At 36.8% G+C, this 24,393-nt stretch overlaps 1 protein-coding gene across 10 annotated transcripts in view; it reads right to left on the bottom strand.

The window, feature by feature from the left end:
* The window catches only part of MTHFD2L (methylenetetrahydrofolate dehydrogenase (NADP+ dependent) 2 like), a 145,335-nt gene that overhangs the window by 7,220 nt on the left and 113,722 nt on the right, over positions 1 to 24,393 (bottom strand). For 8 of the 10 annotated variants that reach the window (XM_024246335.2, XM_024246337.3, XM_054554054.2 and 5 more), the window contains one exon: positions 14,289 to 14,414. The exons of 1 other annotated variant lie outside the window; for it this stretch is intronic. In XM_024246335.2, coding sequence (XP_024102103.1) covers positions 14,289 to 14,414 — 126 coding nt within the window. Of the gene's footprint in view, positions 1 to 3,057; positions 7,535 to 14,288; positions 14,415 to 24,393 lie in introns of those variants that run through there. One more of the 10 variants, XM_054554055.2, reaches the window with a different exon arrangement.

The raw sequence follows: 24,393 nt of genomic DNA, 5'->3' as shown, positions 1-24,393 counted from the left end.
ACAGTGTAGGGGAGACAACGTGATAAAGGTGGCAAGAAGCTTCCCTCAGGTAGAAAGCAGCCTGAACTCTTGGAAACACTGTAAGAAGGCCAGTATGGCTGAGATGTAGGAGTAAAGACAGAGTTGCAGAGATGACATGGAAGAGGCAGGCAGTGTCTGATTATGTAGAGACTCATAGAAAATATCAAGTATTTTGTATATTAATTTAAAAGCAATGATTAAAGTATTTTTAACATTTGGGAAAATATTCGAGGCAGCATAAAATCAAATGAAGAAACTGTTCTGTGTTTGCACATTTCTCGAATGAAGTGAGTTTAATATCTGGGGTGAAAGGAAAAGAAATAAACACAAAAATTACAAAATAAATTGAGATTCACTAAGGTGGGAACGAATTCAGGCTCTTATGGGAGTACCTCAAAGAGAAAACATAAATCCGATATGGGGATCAGAGAAAGATTTGTAAAGTTGCAGAAAAGCTGCAAGATTGATGGACACCTGAGCAGGGAAGAAAGGGAGAGATAAAGCAATGCAGACACAGGGAAGAGTAAAAGCAAAGGTGGGTTGGATCTGATAATAAATCTAATATAATGGAGGAGGTGAAATGAGTTCATTATGACCAAAGCACACGATGAAAACAGCGAGAAGAAAGAGAGGAGGCTGGGGAGGTGATCATGGGCTATATGGGGTCAAGACACTTAGGTTGGGTGATGGTAGCTGTAGTTACTGTGTTCAGGGTGAATAAGCTTTTAAAAGAGTCTTTCATGAATAAACTTGGCTATTTACATATTTAGGAGTGATCATTTTTGTAATATGAAAAACTTGTGAGAAAAACATATACTACTAAATAATTTTAGAAGAAAGTAATGAAGGAGAAATTCATCTTGCATTTTCATAAAGTTTAAGGCTATTGCATCCCAGTAAATCGTTAATCAAGAAATTCTTTTTCAGCCTGGCATGCATGTCTAATCTTCTGTGTTCTCTCTTCTCCCCTATGTGGCTGATGACTTCCCCCCTATGTTATTGGCTTCAGATTTCTAAAAGGAAGAACTAAAACTTGGCTTGGCATCATTTACATGATTCTAACTTGAAGACAACCATTTTTCAATGTCAGTATAAGAACAATAGGTACAGAGCAGAGGTTCTTTCATATTTAAAATTTGAGGTGATGATAGAGATTATGGAAGAAACTAACCATCCAGTTTATATGGATGCCTCCAAAAAAATCCAAGGGTGGCATAGATGACAGGGTGCATAAAATGTACTCATGAAGGATACTAATAGCAACATAAAGGACACTAAAATGCCCTTTAAAAACTTAAGTAAGAATAAAATAGAAAGTATGTGGTCATGAATCTTTTGGCACCATCAATCCATCCTTCATGACAGGGTGTCTCCAGCTGGTGTGTTCTGTCATTGCTTCATTTGGAAACTTTATGTTCCCAGGTTCCCAGGGACAAGAATTGAACAATTCAGATTCTTATTTAAGATACTTTGTTGGAATACTCTCTAATTCCTTGGCAAATAGTAAATTTCTACTTCAGTACATTATATATACTCCAAAGGTCCCAAATAATGGCATTTCCAGATGTATCTAAGCAGAATTAATTCTGCTAGTATATTTTGGAAATTGTATATTCTGGCAAAGTTAAAGAATATATTTGTTCTATATAAATTTATTTTTGGAGTGGAGAAAGAACTGATGTCTCATGTTCCTATAGTATTGTTTTGTCTTTCTATTTTGTCTGTTTCACTGTCTCTTTTAAAGAAGTACTCTATGGCCCATGTCAGTTCTCCACAATGCTATAATTATTTTTTAAAGTCAACTCCCTCCCCCAAAAAGAAGAAGGATGATTCCTTATCTGTGTCAAGGCAGCAGAACAAAAATTTCTTGCTTCTCTCATGTGAATTTCATCTTCCTGGTATACATATGTAATTGTCTAAATTAAATGCTTGAAGAATTTTCCCATGCTTCTAAATGCAAGCCACTTAAGCGTGGCCTCTCAAACATCCACTTTAATGAAGGGGAGACAAGCTTCAAGAAAATGAAGTACAGGAATAACAACCAGAAAAACCTGAATGACATAGGACTGTAGAAATAGTATGACTCAGGAGATAATACAGAAAACACTCCACTCTCATATAGTTGATAGAAAAATGACACTTAAGAGCATGGTGAACCAGAGAGCAGAGGGCTCCTTAACAAGTCAGTAGCTTGCCATTGAACTTGGAAGGCAACCAGGAATCAAGTGCTCTGGAGGGAATTTACTATATTTCTTCTTACATTCATCTGGCTGCTGAATCTTGAGGTTTCCACAAGTTTTCTAAATATATTGAGATGTTCATTATTGTGGCATCCTGTGGTCAGTAATGAAATAGAGAGGATTATTGCCCTAATGTGATAGAAATGTATTTACTTTGCAACTTGTATTTGCAGGGTGGCTAAGTTTTATTTTCCTTTATATTAAATTAAATCTGTATATATCTGGTCATCTGTATTATAGATGTAAACCATTATTCTCAGCAAGATAACACAAGAACAGAAAACCAAACACTGCATGCTCTCACTCATAAGTGGGAGGTGAACAATGAGAACACATGGACACAGGGAGGGGAACATCACACACTGGGGCCTGTCAGGGGGTGGAGGGCAAGGGGAGGAACAGCATTAGGAGAAATACTTAATGTAGACAACGGGTTGATGGGTGCAGCCAACCACCATGACACTTGTATACCTATGTAACAAACCTGGATGTTCTGCACATGTACCCTAGAGCTTAAAGTATAATAATTTAAAAACCTATTCAAAAAACCATAAAAATAAAATAAATACCACTCATACCACTTAGAAAAAAATACCACTCATAACACTTAGAAGACAATTAGTGGAACCAAATAGCACGTCAGTCACCTGGAGAAAGTTTGAAATTGCTTTCTGAAACCTGCACATTGTGCACATGTATGCTAAAACTTAAAGTATAATAATAATAATAATAATAATAATAATAATAAAGATATTTCTACTAAAAAAAATTGCTTTCTGTGAACTCTAGCTATGACCTATCAGTGAAACCTTCTTTCTGACCAGGATGCTGTCAGCTGTCATTGCCAGATTCCATTTTAGTAGGCAGGAGTAACAATTCTGCTATGATATTTCTGGTAGTTCTATTAAGAGCTGGGAAAATTACTAAAAATATCTCCCTTTCATGATGTCTTTAAAAATACAAGATCATCATACACTCTTGTCATCATCTCCAATCCTTTCCCTGCTCCCCCCATCCCTTTTGCCTCAAGTCACTGAACATTTGTATCAGAGTGGCAAATCTGTAAACTAGATAAAGCTTTCTGGAGTATCCTCCAAATCTCTTGGCAGGGCCTTAATCTCTGTAGTCTGAGATAGGAGTGGATAAAATCTCCCTTCCATAGGTATTTGTGTTTTAATATGGATTACTGAGAAACAACTATGAAAAAAAAACTCATCACAGTTCAAGCAAAGAAGAAAAACTTGCAGAGGCATTAGTCACTTCTCTTGTTCCTGTGAATGTATTTTTTGTGTTTCAACTTTAACTCTTCTCTATAAAGGTAGATGATCCAATGTCAAAGACATTCTACTAAATAGAAGTCTCTGGAAGTTTATTTGATTTCAAAGACCTAGACTTCACCGTAACCATTCTGTCCATGTTGTAAGCCACAATGGAGGCAGTTGGCTTACTGATGATAGGAATCTCATAGTGACTATCAGTGGTTCTACCTGTTTCGTGAAATGATCAGTGTGGGTTCTGTGATCACAGTATTAATAACAGTCTCCCAGAGGGGCTTTTACAATGTTCATCAACTTTTCTAAAGGATTGGAACAAGTTACCTCTGGGTTAAAGTATAAGATCTTCTCTTATAGTAAAAGCTGGAGCTTTGAACTACTTTATAATTATCTACTGCAAAATGTAGATGTTTTGAGTCAGACTGATTAGCCATATCATCAAATTAAATGATTGACACTGAAAACTGAAGTGGTTGGGAGTCACTTTAATTTGGTTCTTTGTAATCACAGATTAATAGTTTTGTAAAAATGATGCAGCTAAAACCATCCCTGTTTACTTAGAAACTGATTATACACTTACTTTCCCACGTTGTAGAACACATACTTGGGAGTAAGCAGTGCCAAACTACTTTCCAAATAAGCTTACTTTGCATAATCTGGAAAACATAAATTCCAGGTGCTTTATTTATCATGTGCACAGATATACCCAGGACCTCAAATAGTGCCTAGTATGAAGCAGCACTCACAAAATATGTGCTGAGTAAATAAATGAAGAATCAATGGATGTATCATTAATGAATATGTGTTGTTGAATTAATGACATAGTTGCTATTACTCTGCATGAAAGCTTTTGTTCCCATTAAGTTAACTTGAGGGGAGTATTTCTCTAATGTAAGAATGACACCACCGGTTTTTAAATACAGAGAATGTTCATACAAATAACCAGTGGTGTGAATAAGAAGGCTGAAATCTGGTGTGGGCCAGAGATATAAAAGAAATGGGCCAGGCACGAAACCTCATGCCTGTAATCCCAGCACTTTGGGAAGCTGAGGTGGGCAAATCACGAGGTCAGGAGATCAAGACCATCCTGGTCAACATAGTGAAACCCTGTCTCTACTAAAAATGCAAAAATTAGCTGGGTGTGGCACATGCATCTGTAGTCCCAGCTACTCAGGAGGCTGAGGCAGGAGAATTGCTTGAACCCAGGAGGTGGAGGCTGCAGTGAGCCAAGATTGCACCACTGCACTCCAGCCTGGGCGACAGTGCGAGACTCCATATCAAAAAAAAAAAAAAGAAAAGGAAAAATAAATGTAAGACAGGAAGCTAACCTTACAGAGGCATCCAATCTAGTTAGGAACAACTAAGTAAAAGCACAAGGCAGTATAGGATTAAGAGCAAAATGAGTAAGGCAAATAAAACCCGTAAGGAGAGTCAGGAGAAGATGGGAATAAGCATGAGTGCTTTAAAGTTGATTCATATGAGAGTTGGGCAAAGAACAGACTACACTGGAAGAGAGTTTAGGCTAGAAAAGTAATGAGGAGGATGGTGGTAACTGAAGTGTGAAGTTGTACACTTCTGGGTTAATACTTTAGTAGGAATGGAGAGAAAACGTGAGCAATGTGCACTTGTGCATACACACACACACACACACGTTGTTTTTCACCAGGCATTATGCTTGGCAATTCACCTACATTAACTAGCTTATGTAAGGTGATTATTTCATTTAATCTTCACAACAACTTTATAAGATGGAAATTATTATCACAATCTTTCAGATGATATAATTGAGTCTCAGAGTGGTGAAATGATTTACCTAAGGTCATAATTGTTTTAAGCAGTAGAGTTGGGATTCAAACCCAAGTTAGCTTGACTCCAAAGCATAGTCTTTTATGAAAGGTTGGACATAATACAAAAAGAGCAGGGAGTGAAAGATGAATCCAAACTTTCAAATACAAAGCATTAAAAGAAAACACAGAAAGCTGCTTACAAAGCACTCCAGGGGTTTTCACCCCATCTCTAGTAGTTTCTTAGGATAATGATACTGAGCTTCTATGTAATCCCAAACCCTTTCCTGACCTTATGCTTGACTATTGGGTTGGAATTTTGAGGAATGGTTTGGCCAGATGGAGTCTCAAATTAAAAGGTCCCTTTATAGGGGAGATTTCCTGCCCGGTGGAGATTCTTTTGAAAAATTCAAAATAAGGCACCAGATATTTGGGGAAAATTCACAATTGTATACAATATCATACTTCCTTCTTTCAACAGACCATGTTGGGCCTGCTATTGAGCACATAAAGCCTTTCGTAATGTTTCCTCCTTTCCTTTGATTCTCTGTTCCCTCTACCAGGAAAGAGCCCCTTCCTCTCTTTTGCCCATTATCTACCCTAAATACACATACTTGAGTAAAATTCATTGAACCTTTAAGATTCATCTCAAGAGGATTCCAGAACTGGCACCTCCACTCTTGCTTATTCCAAAATCCTTTGAGTCATACTTGATTGATTCTTCTCTTTCCCTCATATCTAATTGTTTAACCAATCATTCCAACTCTCCTTTAAAATTATATCTACCATCTAACCACCTCTTAACATCTTCACCCATTACAACCTGGTCCACGCCCCATCATTTCTTACCTGGATAATTACAATAGACTCTTAACAGGTATCCCTATTTACGCCTTTACCTCTATACGGCCTATGTGTCATTCAGTAGCCAGAGTGACACTGTTAAAATACAAGTCAAACATCATTTCTTTGCCCCAAATCCTCCAATGGATTTCCACTGCCTTACAGTATAATCCAAATATCCTTCCTTGGTCTATAAGATGGGATTGCTGCTACCTCTTTGACTTTATCCTCTATCACTCACTTCCTTACTTACTGTTTCAGTTACAACGGCCCCTTTGCAGCTCATAAAAACCACCAACCAGGCCCCCCTCAAGGTCTTGCATTTGCTGCTCCACTTCCCTAGAATGCTGCTCCCTCATCTGTCCACATGACTCCCTTCTTCATTTATTCAGGTTAGCATAAGCCTTCCCTGACCACCTTTTCTAAGAAACTCCATGCCACCATTCTCCAGCCCTCTTATCTTGTTTTATTTTTGTATCACTAAGACACTGCCTTGTTATACAGATATGTATGTATTTGTTTATAATCTGTCTCCTATAACCAAAATGGAAGCTACTGGTGAGTAAGTACTTTGTCTCTTTAGGTCACTGTTGTATCCCAAGTGGCTATAAAAATGCCTGACACATAGCAGATGCTCAATAGCATTGAACAACTAAATGAATGAACCTAATTTGAAGAATCTGAAGGGCTATACTAAAAACGGTAATAATCAAGAGACTGAAAAGAAACCAGTTAAGATAGAGATATAAAAAATGAAAGTCACAAAGGGACCTGACACAATTTTCAAAATTGTATAACATGGTCAAAAAGTATCAAATCTCTAACAATGATTGAATAATAAACAGTTTAGTTAGAATTAAAGACATTTAGGTGAGGTTGTATTACCTGCACAAATTTTATTGCACATCTGTGTATCTAAGATCCATGGAAAGCTCAGGGTAAGATCTGAGCCAAGATATGTCTTCAGTGACACTAGGATTTCACCAAAACCCCAGAAAAAAGTTAGTAACTGGAGCATGCTTTGAAACCAATTAGAAAGCAATCAGACAATGACGAGATTGTCCCCTGAGGTTTTTCAGAACAAAATGAATTTTGGATAGGTAAGCTGAATGATATGTGGATGTTAGATAAATAAATATCTTTCTTTTCTACCCTAAGTAAGAGATTAGTCTTCAAGTTCTTATGTAAAGTGTAAATTATTATTTACCAAAGTGTAGCCTCCCATTCAGAGACTATGGATTCCACATCCCTTGTACTCCACACATGACTATATTCAGGTCCGTAGAAAGCTAGCAGATGTGATGCATGCACCTTCTAGTTCAATTTTATTAAAGATGGATTTTCTTGTTCTGGGCTCTCCCTTTCACTTTTCCTTAGAAGAGAACATAAATGAGGAGGCAATTCAACTTCAACCATGTGGATAAGGACAACACTCAGGTGGAACGGTGTTATGGGATGAATTGTGTCCCCTCTAAATTCAGATGTTGAAGTCTTAACCCCAGTACCTCACAATGTGACTGTTTCAGCAGACATAATCTTTAAAAACAAAATTAAGTTAAAATGAGGTTATTAGCATAGGGTCTAATCCAACCTTCTGAGAAGAGGAAATTTGGACATGGACACATACAGAGGGAAGACAATGAGAAGACACACAGAGAAAATGGCCATCTACCTGGCAATGTTGCCTCAGCAGAAACATCCCTACCAATCCCCTGATCCTGGACTTCCCGCCTCCAGAATTGTAAGAAGTAAATTTCTGTTTAAACCATTCTGTCTGTGGTACTTTGTTATGGCATCTCTGGAAAACTAATATAAACAGTGGGATAGGAGAAAACGGTATCCCTGAATGAAGCATAGCTGCCTAACTCCATTGACTGCCTCCCTAATTCCAGACTTTTATGGGAAAGAGCCAAATTATCTTTTTTTTTGAGACACAGTCTCACTGTGTCGCCTAGGCTGGAGTGCAGTGGCACGATCTCAGCTCACTGCAACCTCTGCCTCCCAGGTTCAAGCAATTCTCCTTCATCAGCCTCCTGAGTAGCTGGGATTACAGGAGTGCACCACCACACCTAGCGAATTTTTTATTTTTAGTAGAGACAGGGTTTCACCACATTGGCCAGACTGGTCCCGAACTCCTGACCTCAAGTGATCCACACTCCTCGGTCTCCCAACATGCTGAGATTTCAGGTGTGAGCCACCACGCCTGGCTAGCCAAATTATCTTGAGTCAATGCATTTTGATTTCCCTTTGTTATAGCCCTTCACCTATACTCAAGTATAATACTTAAAAGGAAAAAATGGAAACAACCTAAGAGTTTAACAATAGAAAAAGGATGAACCAAATAATGATATACGCACTGAACATAACCACAAACCAGAACCTCAGCATGGCAAATCAGTAAAACAAGTTTAAGTGCATAAGTCACATATATTCCTCAAACTATATAGTTGATGCATACATAAAATGTCTGGAAGCAACTCTAGTACAAAATATAATGATAATGTCAGTTGTGCTAGAGGAGTAGACATTCTTTTCCATAAAGTGTGACTTCTTTACTTTTGTAATTTAAACCAGTTTCATCAACAATATAATGTACCTTTACATTAGACTTATCACCTTTACAAAGACTTACCACTTTAAATTTTACTATCCAATTATGTAAGACAGTAGAGAGAGGAAAGTCACTCTTAGACATTAACCTCATCTATTTTTATTTTAACAAAAATGCCTACACATCATTTCTCTTTCCTATCTCTTTGCTTTCTTTACAACACCAATTCTTTCCTGTCTATTTTATTCCTTGTTTTAGTATAAACCAATGAGTGGAAAGGCATTGTCAGAGTTGGAATACAGGGAGGAGAGATGGCAGGCAACAGGGAATAGACACTCCAGTTCTTATTCCACCTCAATCCCTGCAGGAAGCATCATAAAATTGAAGCAAAGCTACTAAAGCATCAAAAGGGTAGAGAAATGTCTTTGCGTTAGCTATGAGAAATAAATGAGGCCCAAGAATTCACTCATAAGAGCATGGTTAATTGAATTAACAGCATGGAAGTCATTAATTAGACTGTTTAGCTGACCAAATCCATTTGATGAATTAAGAACAGTATAATTAAGAGTTTTTGAGTCTAGGACTACATACTATTTTCCAATGTGTTATTCATAAGAAGCTATTTACTACTCATGGCACGTAATCTCATTTCTATCTTTTGAGAATACAGCCTTCTTTGTCAGAAATGTATGAAGTTTCTTTCAAAGCTACAATAGAAAATGGTTTAAAAAAATTGCCTGTGAAAGTAGGTATACCTAAGTGTAAAAAAGTAATAATCTATATAGCAAATATAAACTTATAAATGAATAATTATTCACTGCATGATTATTAGTAACGAAAAATAATTCTTAGACATGCAAAATAATGTTATCACAGATGCTTTTAAATACTGTTTCTTCTTTTAATGTCATAAGTTAGGAAGGAGGAAGTATGTTCAAGTAATAGAAGAGGAATGTTAAGCATTTGTCAGAAGCTGGACATATTGATGAACTGTCAAGTTCTGTAATTGGAAATCAATACAAAACAAAATAGCACTTCAATTTAGTAATAACCTTAAGGTCCTATTTATTTCCCAAAACATCCAGAGAGGCATGGCATTGCACGAAAGGCCTAACTTGGATGTATGTTGAGGAAAAGAACATAATGGTTGGCAAGGTGCTTAGCAAACATTACCTTCCACAGTGAACAACCTACCGGGACAGTAATAGTAATAGTGAGAAACTGCAACCAAACAACTGAATAATCATGTAGAGTGATTATGGCATTGGATATGAATTAGAACTACATGATCACTAATTTCATGAGATTTAATTGGACACAGAGAAAAATACAGGCAGTGCTCAGTTTTCACAGTAGTGTAAGACCACAAAGATGACTGTTGAAACAGTGTGAAGCAATTTTAATAGTCAATGGGAGAAATTATATTTGTTTAGTGACCTTTAAAAATTTTTTGTCAAAACATTAAAAGTTATCTTACTGTGGTTTATAAATGTATAGGGGATTAAAAATAGTAAAATTAATATTACTGATAATAGTAAAACAAATATTATTATTTACTAGTAGTAAAACTAATAGTAAAACTACTACTAACTACTAGCAAAATTAAACTAATATTTAAAAAAACGAATGCAATTTAAAATGCTGGAAACATTGAGAACTGAAGTGTTTTATTTCTCTGTAAACATTTCGTGAAGCATAGTTTGAATGGTGCTTGCCTTCTTTTGGTCATACAACTATGATTAGGAGCAAGCATCTTTTTTTTTTAAGTCTTTTTTTTTTATTATACTTTAAGTTTTAGGGTACATGTGCACAACGTGCGGGTTTGTTACATATGTATACATGTGCCATGTTGGTGTGCTGCACCCATTAACTCGTCATTTACAGTAGGTATATCTCCTAATGCTATCCCTCCCCCCTCCCCCCACCCCACAACAGGCCCCGGTGTGTGATGTTCCCCTTCCTGTGTCCAAGTGTTCTCATTGTTCAGTTCCCACCTATGACTGAGAACATGCGGTGTTTGGTTTTTTGTCCTTTCGATAGTTTGCTGAGAATGATGGTTTCCAGCTTCATCCATGTCCCTACAAAAGACATGAACTCATCCTTTTTTATGGCTGCATAGTATTCCATGGTGTATATGTGCCACATTTTGTTAATCCAGTCTATCATTGATGGACATTTGGGTTGGTTCCAAGTCTTTGCTATTGTGAATAGTACTGAAATAAACATACGTGTGCATGTGTCTTTATAGCAGCATGATTTATAATCCTTTGGGTATATACCCAGTAATGGGATGGCTGAGTCAAATGGTATTTCTAGTTCTAGATCCCTGAGGAATCACCACACTGACTTCCACAATGGTTGAACTAGTTTACAGTCCCAGCAACAGTGTAAAAGTGTTCCTATTTCTCCACATCCTCTCCAGCACCTGTTGTTTCCTGATTTTTAGAGCTTTTGCACAGCAAAAGAAACTCCCATCAGAGTGAACAGGCAACGTACAGAATGGGAGAAAATTTTTGCAATCTGCTCATCTGATAAAGGGCTAATATGCAGAATCTACAAAGAACTCAAACAAATTTACAAGAAAAAAAACAAACAACCCCATCAACAAGTGGGCAAAGGATATGAACGGACACTTCTCAAAAGAAGACATTTATGCAGCCAAAAGACACATGAATAAATGCTCATCATCACTGGCCATCAGAGAAATGCAAATCAAAACCACAATGAGATACCATCTCACACCAGTTAGAAGGAGCAAGCATCTTTTCTATGCCTTGGTGAACTGGCAGATTCCTTTCTAAGTATGAGTCAGCTTCCAACATTTTATCCTTTGCCCTTTCAATGGCATGAAATATCACTGCAGATTCCTTTAATGTGAAGTTTTTTACATCCTCTGGGACATTGTCATCCTTTCCGTCACAGCCATTTTGTTCATTTATGTGGATAAATCATTCCCATCAATGTTATCTACTTTTAACTGGGTCACCCAGTTTTCTTTACTAATGAAACAAAGATTTCTGCAAGGACGATTTACTTCAACGACTGATTTTATCTACATCTGTTTTGTTTATCTTGGCTATAGTTATAGTGAAACTTTTCACCGATACTCACAAAGCAGCCACCACACTTTCCCTGTGGCAATTTGAAGCCAAATGTTACTTACGAGTTTTGTGGCATAACCCATCTTAAAGTTCCTCCCTCTCAGTTGGGGGATCATCCCTCACCTCAGGTTAAGTCCTGATGAACAACTTGAAGAGCAACATGTCAAAACCTATCACTTGCCTGCTCCTATGGGTGGCTGAGTCATGGCCTCACTGGCAAGGCCTTCTTTACCAAGTCCAGGTCCTCATTAGTACTCTGGTTCCATGAACCAGCAGGCTGGCAAGCTAGATACAACTAATCATATAGGTGTCTTTTATGATAGGATTAGAAAAGCTCGACCTTCCAGGTGAAAGTTTCTGTGCTTTTACATGATCATTTTGTAATGCTCTGTTGGATGTCCAAGATATGCCAAACAGCAGAGCTGAATGGAGCCACTAATATAATTGCTATCATTTAACTGATAGCACTGACAGCTAGTGAGATGGCAAAGCTACAGGGCAAAAGGCTAGGTCTCCCAGCCCTATTCATCTCATATCTTTGTCTCTTTTCCATCTCCTTTTAAAATTTTTATATATACTTAGATATACAGAACTACAATTTGATTTAATAGTAATTAACAAGTTAGACTTCATGTGACATGAAGTGAGTATGTATATGTGCTACTAAGCATACACACCCACCAAAAATGCTCATGTAAAAATTGCTTTCAGAATACTTTTTACTTTCAGTAAAAAACATTCTTACTTAAAAAAGAAGAAAGCATGGAAGTTATATGAGACCAAAAAAATACTCTATGAGAGATGAGTCTTGTAAAATGCGCTGAACTCAACAGCTGGGTAAGCTTGCCTTACAGGTAGTCAAGGTTGTGAACTGCAAACATCCGTGCTTTTCTTGCCTCAAGCTGGTTATCTCATGTTGTCAATGCCATCCGGGTGCATCACAAATGTGGTAATTTGCAATGAATGCATAATTATAATGTTATCAAGAAACAGAATGACAGTAAAGAAAATAAATAAGGCCAGGTTTTTAAAATAAAATGCACTTTACTCTTTCAAGTTAAGAAATTCAAATAAGTTACTCATATCTGGCCTAAGTGATTGAACATGAAAGATTAAACAAATAAATGAGGTCATTCCCTAGTGATTTCAGCATGTACACAACACACACACAGACATATGTATATACGTACAGATACACATGTTCATGTCAAGAGCCATCCTTGCTAGAATAGAGTTCCAACCATGTCAGAGACCCTATGTATTAGAGCCAATGAGGGCATCAGTGTTTTCTTTGGTAAGGTACATCTGTACTTTGCTCTTATTTACACCATTTTGTCTCTAAAACGCATTGTTGCACATATGTGTCCTTAGGGTTTTCTTTTTCTTTTAGGCTCAAATGGCTTACTTGGATCTGGTCCCTGATGTATCTTAGAATCTCACACATATAGGGCCAGTACCCTAGGACACTTCTAACTATCTGCATTTTCTATTTTACTCAACAATATGCTAGAACTTGGGTAAACCATCAGCTGATGACCAGGTTCTAAGTGAAAAATCAAAATCTAAATTACTTTTAAGATGGCATCACCTACTCTTTTCAGTTTCTCTGTAAGAAGGACACACCTATAACTAACAAAGTTCTTGATGTGGCACTGTACTTTTTGGCCAGAATAATCAGTCTTACACAAAAAATATTTCTAACATAAAAATGTCACCACTTAACTTTACTATATTCATGCCTTCATAGACATCTAAGACTCCTAGGCTACACTGAAAATCTGAATGCAGGTAAATATATGACAAAGATAACGGAAGTAAAATCAGATTAGAGGGTCAGGCATCTAGAAATACTGGGGCCCAGTTTCCCCTTTTGTAAAGAGAAGACTGGGTTAGAATTTTTTTTTACTACTACATATTTGTTGCCTTGTATCTTTCATTGACCACAAAAACTTTAGCTTAGTTCCTTTTCTTTATTCTCTCTAAAACACAAGTGAAAAACACTAACTTCAACTATCTAGATAACTACCTAGATCTGAAATATAGTTAGGGTTGGCAGACACACCCTAAGGTGCCTTCTGGCTCTAAGAGTGAATGGCTGAGCATAGAGCATATTTGACTAAGCGTAGAGTAAGATGTCAACTCCCAAAATTCAAAACTATTCCCAGGTCTATAAAAGGCCAGCTGTATTCTATCAATAAAAACTGTACTACAAGAAATTTGTTCCCTAAACCAAATATTAATGATACAATTAGAAGAGAGGGAGAAAAGGAAGAAAGGAAGGATGAAAGGGAGGGAAAGAGAAAGGGAGGGAGAAAGTAAATATTTAAGTCTGGTTAAACTCTTTTCCCTCAGAAGAAAGAGGTGATGATTAATAAGTTAATAATTCCCCCATAAATGAAACTTCTCTATTTTTAAAATATGTAAGGTGGAATTTTTTTATCTTCTTCACCTATCAAAAGATATTGGTTTATTACCTTCAAAGTCCACATCTCCAACTAATTTTGTCTTTCCTGTCACTGGATCGTGGACATAGTTGATACCCACATCAATTACAGCAGCACCTTCTTTAACCATATCAGACGTAATCAACTTTGGAATACCTGAAAACAAAAAGAGTTGTTTGTCCTTCAGCATAACAAAGGTGTATATATCTGTTTTGGTAGGCTTTAAAAATACACACACACACACACACACACGCACGCACACACACATATATATATGTATGTGTAACACATCGTTCCTTAAAAAACAGGTCATTGATGATTTCTGATCTGAGAGAAGAACAAAGATGATTAAGGCAGCACATAAGGACTTCTGAGGATGAAATCCTGCAGGAGCTAGCCTCTCACCTCAGAGATCGCTCACCTGACATCACAGGGATACCTGCTTGAGCAGCATCCTTTTGTATGTCACATACTATGAATGGCATGGGGAGATTGCGGACATGAGACAGGCTCCTGCTGAGGTGTGGTGGAGTGGAGCACAGTGAAAGCAACTTGGAAATCGGAAGGAGGGAAAGAAAAAAGGGAGGAAGGGAGGGAGGAAGGGAGGGAGGAAGGGAGAGAGATGAGAGATAGGAAGGGAGGGGGAAAGAAAGAATGAAGATAATAATAATTCATATTCCCCAGGGTTGTCATAAACAGTAAAGTGCCATACTCATAATGGCATCTCATCAACTCCAAACGTGCAGTGCTAAGTGCTACCTTGAGCTTTCTTTTTATTTTTTCTTGGTTTCTTTGAATCACGATGTCCGTATATGATTCTGAAAGGTGTCATGTATAGTAAGCTCTCCTCAATATTGGTCTGTTTCAGTTTGAAAGATACATCTACAGAGATCTTATGCCACCATCTATTTCCTGCAATTATTTTCAAATTTTGTTTCAAATACAACAGTACCAGCTAACAATGGTTAATGTTCCAGTTTTAAAAAAAATAACATTGAACAATCCAACCACAAATTTAATAGATTAAAACAACAATTTATTATCATGTCTTATGGTTCTGTGGGTTGACTGAGTTCATCTGGATGCATCTGGCTTAGGATCTTTCACGTAATTGGAGTCAGATAGTGTCTGAAGCTAGAATCATCTAAAGACATGACCAGGCTAAGAGGACTCACTTACATGGTTGCAGTGGATGCTTGTAATTGGCTGGGAGCATAGCTAAGGCTGTCAACTGGAACACATACGCATGAACTCTCCATGGGGCTTGGTTTCTCACAGCCTGGCAGCTGGCTTCCAAGAGTGAGTGTTCCAGGAGACAAGAAGTATTAGTTACCAGCCTCTTAATGCTTGGACTGGGAAACTAGCATAATGTCACTTCTGTCATATACTATTGGTCAAGAAGTAACACGGTCCACTCAGATCAGGAGGAGGAACAGAGACTCCACTTCTCAATGGGAGGAGAATCAAAGACTCTGTGATCATCTTTATTATTCTATCACAATACTTCTAGTGGACATGGTGTTGGTAGGTGATGTTCTCACATTCGTATTCTAGATCTCTTGCAGGAAAAGCCTACCCACTGCATTGTTAGAGACATTCTAGCACCTGTACTATCCATTTAAGCATTACAGGTGGCTTAAATGTCACCTTGTAACTGTAACATGATTTTTACTGCTAGCAAGAGTTTAAAGGCTATAAACAAATGGTCAGTGTCAACATAGATATAGCTGTGGGATAGCTTCCTTAGTCTCATAACGGTGTAACAGAAGAGTCACCAATGTTTGAGATCTATTTTTCCCTTGCTTTCCTATCCTGTGATATAGAACTTATCTTTTTTATTGGTTCTGACATAGGTACTATTCATTGCTCCAGATAGTCATAAAATCCTGTTTCTTCTTGGCATCCAATAGAAAAAGAAGACATACATTGAGTATAGCTGCAGAAAAAAGTTCAAGATAAAAATATCCATAAAATAGTTATTATAGTCCAGCTACTATGCTAATGGCAAAGATCCCAATCTCCCTCTGATTATTATAACATCTCAGAGAATATTAAATGGCAATGAACAAATGGCAAAATTTTCAAAATAGAGGAAAGTGTGAGCTTGATTTTAATTTCCAGGAAAATTACAAAATGGAAAAAAACCTTAAATATTTGTCTGTTTTGGATAATGATGCTTTATATATCCACTGTAGAAAATTTGAAAAATATATAAAAATTTAACATGAAAATAAAAATCACTATTATCTTACTATCCAAAGAAAATAAGTATTAGTATTTTTAGTGTATTCCTTTCCAGGATTTCAAAATATTTATATATTAAATATAAAATATGAAACCTGTATTTCCTTAATATTGTGTCTCACTATGTGTCTTACCACTCTGTCATTAAATTAAAATGTGAGCATTTTCCCATTTTATTTTATTTGAAAATGAGGAGCCATATGAACTAATTAATTATATGGATTACCATAAAAATGTATTCATTCCTGCAGTGTTTCTAATATTTTGCTATTATAAATAATGCAGTGATGGTCATTTATGTTCAGAAAATAATAGGTAATTTCTTAATTACAGCATTGAATTTTAGAAACCTTTTCACTGAACTCTTATGAATGGAAAAATGTAGGTTAGATGAAAGCATCTACTGGTAGAGTCATAGATAGCTAAATAACATATTATAAAACTGTTGACCAATTCATTTGTAAGGTCTATTGAGGTCTTCTGTGAAAAGTATTTGTCAATACCATGTTCAAATTTTTAATAAATAATTTGGAAGGACACATTGGCATTGTGATGGTTTTATCTTTGTTCTCCTCCAGATCCATTTTCACCTTTTTTCTGCTTTACTCTAGGCCAGTGGTGGGACTGATCCTTACAAAGGTCTTGTGTGCTTCTTATCTCTCTTGGAACCACATCATGGCCATGAAAACAAGCTCAAGCTAGCCTACTGAAGGATACAAGTACCATAGAGGAAAGCTGAGTCACTTTAGCTGAGGCCGTAATAGACTGATCAGCCCCCTGCCAACAACCAGTGATGGCAGATGCTTGATCAGGCCCCAGAAAGATCATCAGAAATGAGTGAGTCAAGGTCACAATAACTGATCAGCTGAACCATGGACTCAGGAAAAATTTTTTTAAAGGTAGTTGTTTGTTTTGTTTTTTAACATACTAGTAGCTATACAGCCCATATTTGCAAATGACACCAAATTGGACAGAATGGCTACTGGGTTGTAATTTTGGAATAATGGATTGTAATTGTCAAGAAGAATCTGAATGGGAACAAATGTATAATTCTCATGAAGTGCTGTACTTGATTAAAAACTCAATACAAAACTAACATGGTCTCCAGATACAAGGATGTAATATTTTCCAATATATTTTTAGCAAACTTTCTGGAATAGTTGGTTGTACTTCAGAGGCTGGTCTAGGGAAGAATGGTTAGAACCAGTCTAGAAATCATGTCAAATTCTTATCACTTGCTATCAAACTAGCTGGTTCAATTGCTTATTACTGATCTGCAATAAGATAAAGTCTTGTGCCACAACATAGAGCAACTATCTCAATAAACACGGTTTAATTCAGCGAACTTTATTATTTTTTTGTAGCAAGAATTTTTCAATGAAATAAGTGGTGTGTTGATTTATAGTTTGGTGCAAGCTCCCTATCTTCTTGCAGACCTATAACATATGTGCAGATGGTAAGAAATAGTCACAGACCATCACCAGTGCACTGACCACACAGTGAAACCCTCTGCACTAGAGGAATGGTTAAATGAACTTAGGCTACCTATCTCAGAAACAAACAAACAAACAAACAAACAAATGCATACACCTAAAAACAAAATGAGAAAACCCCAATAACTGTAGTAGTTTCTTCAATATGTTAAACTGCAAATCAGGAAGATTTTACTCTATATGGTTTTGGAGAGAAGAAAGGAAAAAACACAAAGGGAGGGAGTATATTTTAGCTCAGTATAAAGAATATTCTAAGGATAATATACCACAAAGAGAAACTGTATAGTGCCCTTATTCCTTATTAGCAATATTCAAAATAAAGAAGGGATTGAACTGGGAAGGTTAGTTGTAGGAGGACAAATCCCCAGATGACCTTGGCTGCCTCAGCTCTTTCCCCTGTCACTTAACAGTGACTTTCTCTTTATCCCATTCTAGTTCTAGAATGGGGCATCCTAGTAACTAGAATGGGGCATCTTGAGATAAAGAGAAAGTGTTGGGTACAACCTAAGCTATGTCCTCCTCCCTCCTAGAACGGGATGCTCCTCAGTGCTTCAGCTCAGCAATTCAAGTGGTATCTAGGGTGTATTGAGTTCCCTCAGCTGTGTCACAGTGGGGCAAGCACAGATGAGACTCCATTCGCTGTAGGCAGTTTCCTGAGCCTTGGGAAGCTGGCTCACCAAGGATTCTAGGCTTCTGTTTATTCTTGCTGCATATCTGTGAAAAAAAAATCTGCTTTGGCTGATTTGTGTGAGTGTTCTGTCTCACCATTCTTATGCAAGCGATAGAGGTACTGGGACCCCTTTTGCTCCTCCATGCTGTCCTCATGGTGTTTGAACTACAGAAGCATCTAGGTCTTCTCTAAGCTTCTGCCAGACTTACAAACTTCTGTATTAGTTATGCCTTTCAATTCTATGATTTAAACATTCTCCTTTGTCTTTCAAATTTTAAAAAAACCTCTTCTTTCTTTTCCCAAGTAATTCATTTCTGAAGTTGTGTTGACCTTTGACTCTATCATTCATTCTACTTAAGAAGATAGAGAATTATATAAATTATATTTAATGGTTGGAATTATGACAAACATACAAAATCTCTATTTTAGTTATGCTAAACACACTAAGTAGTCTACTTACATTGCTGTCTTGTAGAGGCAAATGATCAGAAGCATATAGTTGTTCAATCAGTGTATTTTTATAGATATTGAAAAGAAAGTTCTTAGACTTAATGTGTTTAATTCCCCAAGTATACAAATGCAATATAAATTCTTGTCATTGGATAAAATAGAATCAAAATCTATTTAAATATTAGATAAATAAAAGACATATACCATTAGGATACACAGTCCAGATATTTTTTTGTTAGAGCTGAAAATAAATGATTTCAAGTGAATGATTCCTATGAGCTTTACTTTTTCTGTTGTTGCTATCATAATTCCATGGGAACCAATCCTTAATTTTTATATATAATTTGAGGGCTCAAGCATTATATGTGAGAACCAAAACCATCTATGCTCACATAACTTATATATTATAAGCTGTAATATTAACATTATTTTATTATTCAGCTGTCTTCATCTACATAACTTTCTTACTCCAGGAAACTCTTGCTCAGAAAGATGAAAGATGAAAGTGATTTTGTCTCAGGAACTTACGAAAAACTCATTTAATGAATATCAAATCTTTTGATGTTTCAGTAGGTAGCATCAAACAGCTGATTCTGTAGGATGTTTTGAAACCCTTGCTTCAAAACCCTCTCTTTGTATCCACCAATCCTAAACTTTCATATTATAATCATCCAATTCTAAGCAAGCCTCCATAAGGCATGTTAAAAGACCTGCCTTGCAATACCACTCAGGACATAGGCATGGACAAAGACTTATAATGAAATCACCAAAAGCAATTGCAACAAAAGCTAAAATCGACAAATGGGATGTAAATAAACTAAAGTGCTTCCGCACAGCAAAAGAAACTATCATCAGAGTGAACAGGCAACATACAGAATAGGAGAAAATTTTTTCAATCCACCATATGACAAAGGTCTAATATCCAGAATTTACAACGAATTTTAAAAAATTTACAAGAAAAAAACAAACAACCCCATCAAAAAGTGGGCAAAGGATATGAACAGGTGCTCCTCAAAAGAAGACATTTACGTGGCCAACATACATATGAAAAAAAAGCTCAACATCACTGATCATTAGAGAAATGCAAATCAAAAGCACAACGAGATACCATCTCACACCAGTCAGAAAGGGAATTACTAAAAAGTCAAGAAACAACATGCTGGTGAGGCAGTGGAGAAATAGGAACCCTTTTATATTGTTAGTGGGAATATAAATTAGTTCAACCATTGTGGAAGACAGTGTGGTGATTCCTCAAGGATCTAGAACCAGAAATACCATTTGACCCAGCAATCTCATTACTGGCTATATATCCAAGGGATTATAAATCATTCTCTTATAAAGACACATGCACACATATATTTATTGCAGCACTATTTACAATAACAAAGACTTGGAACCAACCCAAATGCCCATCAATGATAGACTGGATAAAGAAAATGCGGTATATATACACTGTGGAATACTATGCAGCCACAAAAGGGAAGGAGATCATGTCCTTTGCAGGGACATGGATGAAGCTGGAAGCCATCATCCTCAGCAAACTAGCACAGGAACAGAAAACCAAATACCGCATGTTCTCATTCATAAGTGGGAGTTGAAGAATGAGAACACATGGAACAGGAAAGGGAACAACAGACATTGGGGCCTGTTGGGGGTGGGGTGAGCATCAGGACAAATAGCTAACCTATGCAGGGCTTAAAACCTAGGTGATGGGTTGATAGGTGCAGCAAACGACCATGGCATACGGATACCTATGTAACAAACCTGCACATTCTGCACATGTATTCTGGAACTTAAAGTAGAAAAATTAAAAAATAAAGACTTGCTTTGAAACAAACTCTAACATCTTATAAATATTTCAACTTTGCCCCCACACCCTAACATGTTACTAAGTTTAACTGGCTCTCCGGGAGAAAAAATGTCTCTGATGTGTAGAATTTGATGATTTCTATAATATAAATGGTCCTACCATGCTGACTTCAAGTTACTAATGTGACCTCACTGAACATGGATTGGGGAAGAGATGCTCAGAATCAATCTCACAGGCTGGTGGAGCAAGCTTCAGCATACCACTGCTATAAGGCTCTGTCAATGCAGTTCTCACCCATGCTACAGTAACCAGAAACTAAGATTTGTCATATCATTGAATTGTTTGGGTGATATTTTTGGGGAACCAGCATTCAATAATCTTAAAGATCCAGAAAGATCTAGTCAAGAACTTCTGTTGTAAATGATCCAAGACTTGAGTCAAAAAGCAGGAGTGCCTTGTGGCGTATTGAGCTTCCTTTTAGGGTAAGGAGTTGCTGGTCTCTCCTACTGTTACGATGAGGTATGGCTCACATTGAGTCTGACCTCTTACATATTTTGTTACTTAAAGTTCCCCATGAACTGCATTTATTTTGTCTTCTATGAATAAGAAGCCCTTTTTAAGGAATCCTTTGATTGATCAGATTTGAATAACTTTTATCCTTGGTAGAAATCAGTTTTATTATTAACTACACTATATATCTCTATCCGTATCATTTTTTTGTATCTCTATAAAAGCAAAGTTCACAGAAAGGGAATGGGTGTAAACCAGATAAATCCATCCTCAAACTGACTTTGACAGGCTGGGCGTAGTGGCTTATGCCTGTAATCCCAGCACTTTGGGAGGCTGAAGGAGGTGTATCACTTGAGGTCAGGGGTTTGAGACCAGCCTGGCCAACATGGTGAAACCCCATCTCTACTTGAAAAAAAAAAAAGAAAGAAAAGAAAATCAAACAGTTCTTGAGGACTGAGAAATTCAGAAAGTTCCTCTGAACTATGGAAAACTCTGGAAAAATTTTGCCTCAAGGTCACTTACCAAAATCTTATGAGTGCTTTTCCCAGTCTGTCTCGTGAAATCTCTCCAAACCTTACTATCTGTGAAAACTGCACATGTGTGAGGTTTGCACCTGGAGAAGGCCCAGCCATCAGGCCATGGGGGGCTGAGGCAGGAGGTACACAGCAGTACTTTCACCTGATGGTTCCTAGACTCTGCTGGACTTGGCTCAGTTTAAACCGAAGACCATTCCCCCTCTGACAGACTCTTTCTTTGTACATCTATTTGTACCATAACATAAATTCTTATATTTATTATCTTTCTAAATGGCTTAGTTTCACTAAAGATAATTTAGAATTATAATAGACATTTTCAAGGAGTTTTGATATGAACAAAAGTGTACATTTGAGAGGTGCCTTAGAACATAAAGGAATAAAATTTCAAACATCCAATGATCTGCATTGTTAATGTGTTTGAGGAAGTATTCAAAATTATTCAGACTTCAAAATCGTTCCCTTGAAAGATTCCTTTGTTGAGGCAAAAAAAAAAAGTGAATTACTTAATCTCTTTTAGATTCCTTCAAACTTCAACACAAACTTAATGGCCTTTATCCTATTATTCTTTTTCTCCCAGCGTGTTTCTCCATCTCCCCCTGGCTTGTTCCCCCTTTCTTCTGGCTGTCCAGAAACCCCTAAAGTGCATTATCTTGTAAAGTTAAGCCCCTGTCAGAACAGAAAAAAACTCTTTTTGTTAATTTTAAGACTTCATCTCATTCTGAGCTAAAAGCCATTATTAAAATGTACCCAAAGTCTCACCATGATAAAATCTGCAGAGACATCAGGAATAGTTTTAGGAATGTAAAACCCATACTCTTCAAATCGATATCTATTACTTCATATGCTCATATAAAAAAGAACTGGATAAAAAGGCATAATACAAAGATTCCTAATTGCATAAGAAATCAGAGAGATTTTGCAAGCTGTAGATTTTGAATGTCTTTTGGAAGCTATCCCCCAAATCATTCCTATGAACATAGATTGGACTCTGATTCAGTCCTATAAGCAAAGAAAGAATCAGTTCATTAGGGAGTTCAAGGATAGGTGATTTGACACCTTTTGACAGAATTCAGAAGGAAACACTGATTCAGATGAAGCCTCACTTTCTGCTCATTTTCTTGTGAATGACCTTAAGCCAGAAATAAAAGAGTTAAAACACAAGAAAAAGCAGAAACGGGAAACAGCCTATTGCCAGACCTCTAGCACCCTGTTGAACATTTTGAAAGGGACTTGGCACAAAAATCAAATAAGACTTAAATCAAATTCAGGCCCCTACAGATAAAACAATCCAATATTACCAATCATTAAACACTCCCTGAACAGGGAGTTACTCGGTAAAGACATTTGCAGATTCTGTAAACAGAAAGAACACTGACAAAAAAGGTAATATATTAAAAAATAAAGGGAAAAAATGAAGGATGTAAAAATAGAAGTGCTTTAAAGGAAATCAAATGCCCAGTTTCTCATTTTACCCTTAAATTCAGAAGGAGAAATTTCTTATAATGTTAAAAGAACAACCTTTTGATTGATATAGGTATGACCATATTAGCCTTAAACTCTTCTATTCTTATTCAACATTCCCCTTGGAATAAACATACTATGCAGGTGGTGGGCATTTCTAACAACTCCTAAACATTCCTTATGTCCAGGCTTAGAACAGAAATACAGTCTTTCCTCCTCTGTGATCCCACACCTGTTAATTTGATACTCTAAAAATGGAATTGCCAGATTAAATGATGTCCTGATTTATCTCTCTTAAAATCCCTTAGGATGCCCTATTCATAGCTAGTTTGGATAACGACGTAGACTTACCAATACCTTTGTATCCAAATCAAGCCCAAACTGAAGATATCAAAGAGATGCCAGAATTTTTGTGGGTAAAACTTTGGTATTATCAACAACATTATTGGGGCTACATCTATCCAGCTTCAGATTGACCTCTATCTGAACTTACATAATACCCTCTTAAAACTACTAGCTATGCTTCAAAGAGAATAAAATACTTAGGAATCCAACTTACAAGGGATGTGAAGGACCTCTTCAAGGAGAACTACAAACCACTGCTCAATGAAATAAAAGAGGATACAAACAAATGGAAGAACATTCCATGCTCATGGATAGGAAGAATCAATATTGTGAAAATGGCCATACTGCCCAAGGTAATTTATAGATTCAATGCCATCCCCATCCAGCTACCAATGACTTTCTTCACAGAACTGAAAAAACTACTTTAAAGTTCATATGGAACCAAAAAAGAGCCCGCACTGCCAAGACAATCCTAAGCCAAAAGAACAAGCTGGAGACATCATGCTATCTGACTTCAAACTATACTACAAGGCTACAGTAACCAAAACAGCATGGTACTGGTACCAAAATAGAGATATAGACCAATGGAACGGAACAGAGTCCTCAGAAATAATAC

This window comes from Pongo abelii, chromosome 3 (assembly GCF_028885655.2).
Source record: "Pongo abelii isolate AG06213 chromosome 3, NHGRI_mPonAbe1-v2.0_pri, whole genome shotgun sequence".
In the NCBI taxonomy this organism is placed as follows: domain Eukaryota; kingdom Metazoa; phylum Chordata; class Mammalia; order Primates; family Hominidae; genus Pongo; species Pongo abelii.
Note: the sequence above shows the minus strand (reverse complement) of the source record. Positions and strands in the feature narration are given on the sequence as shown.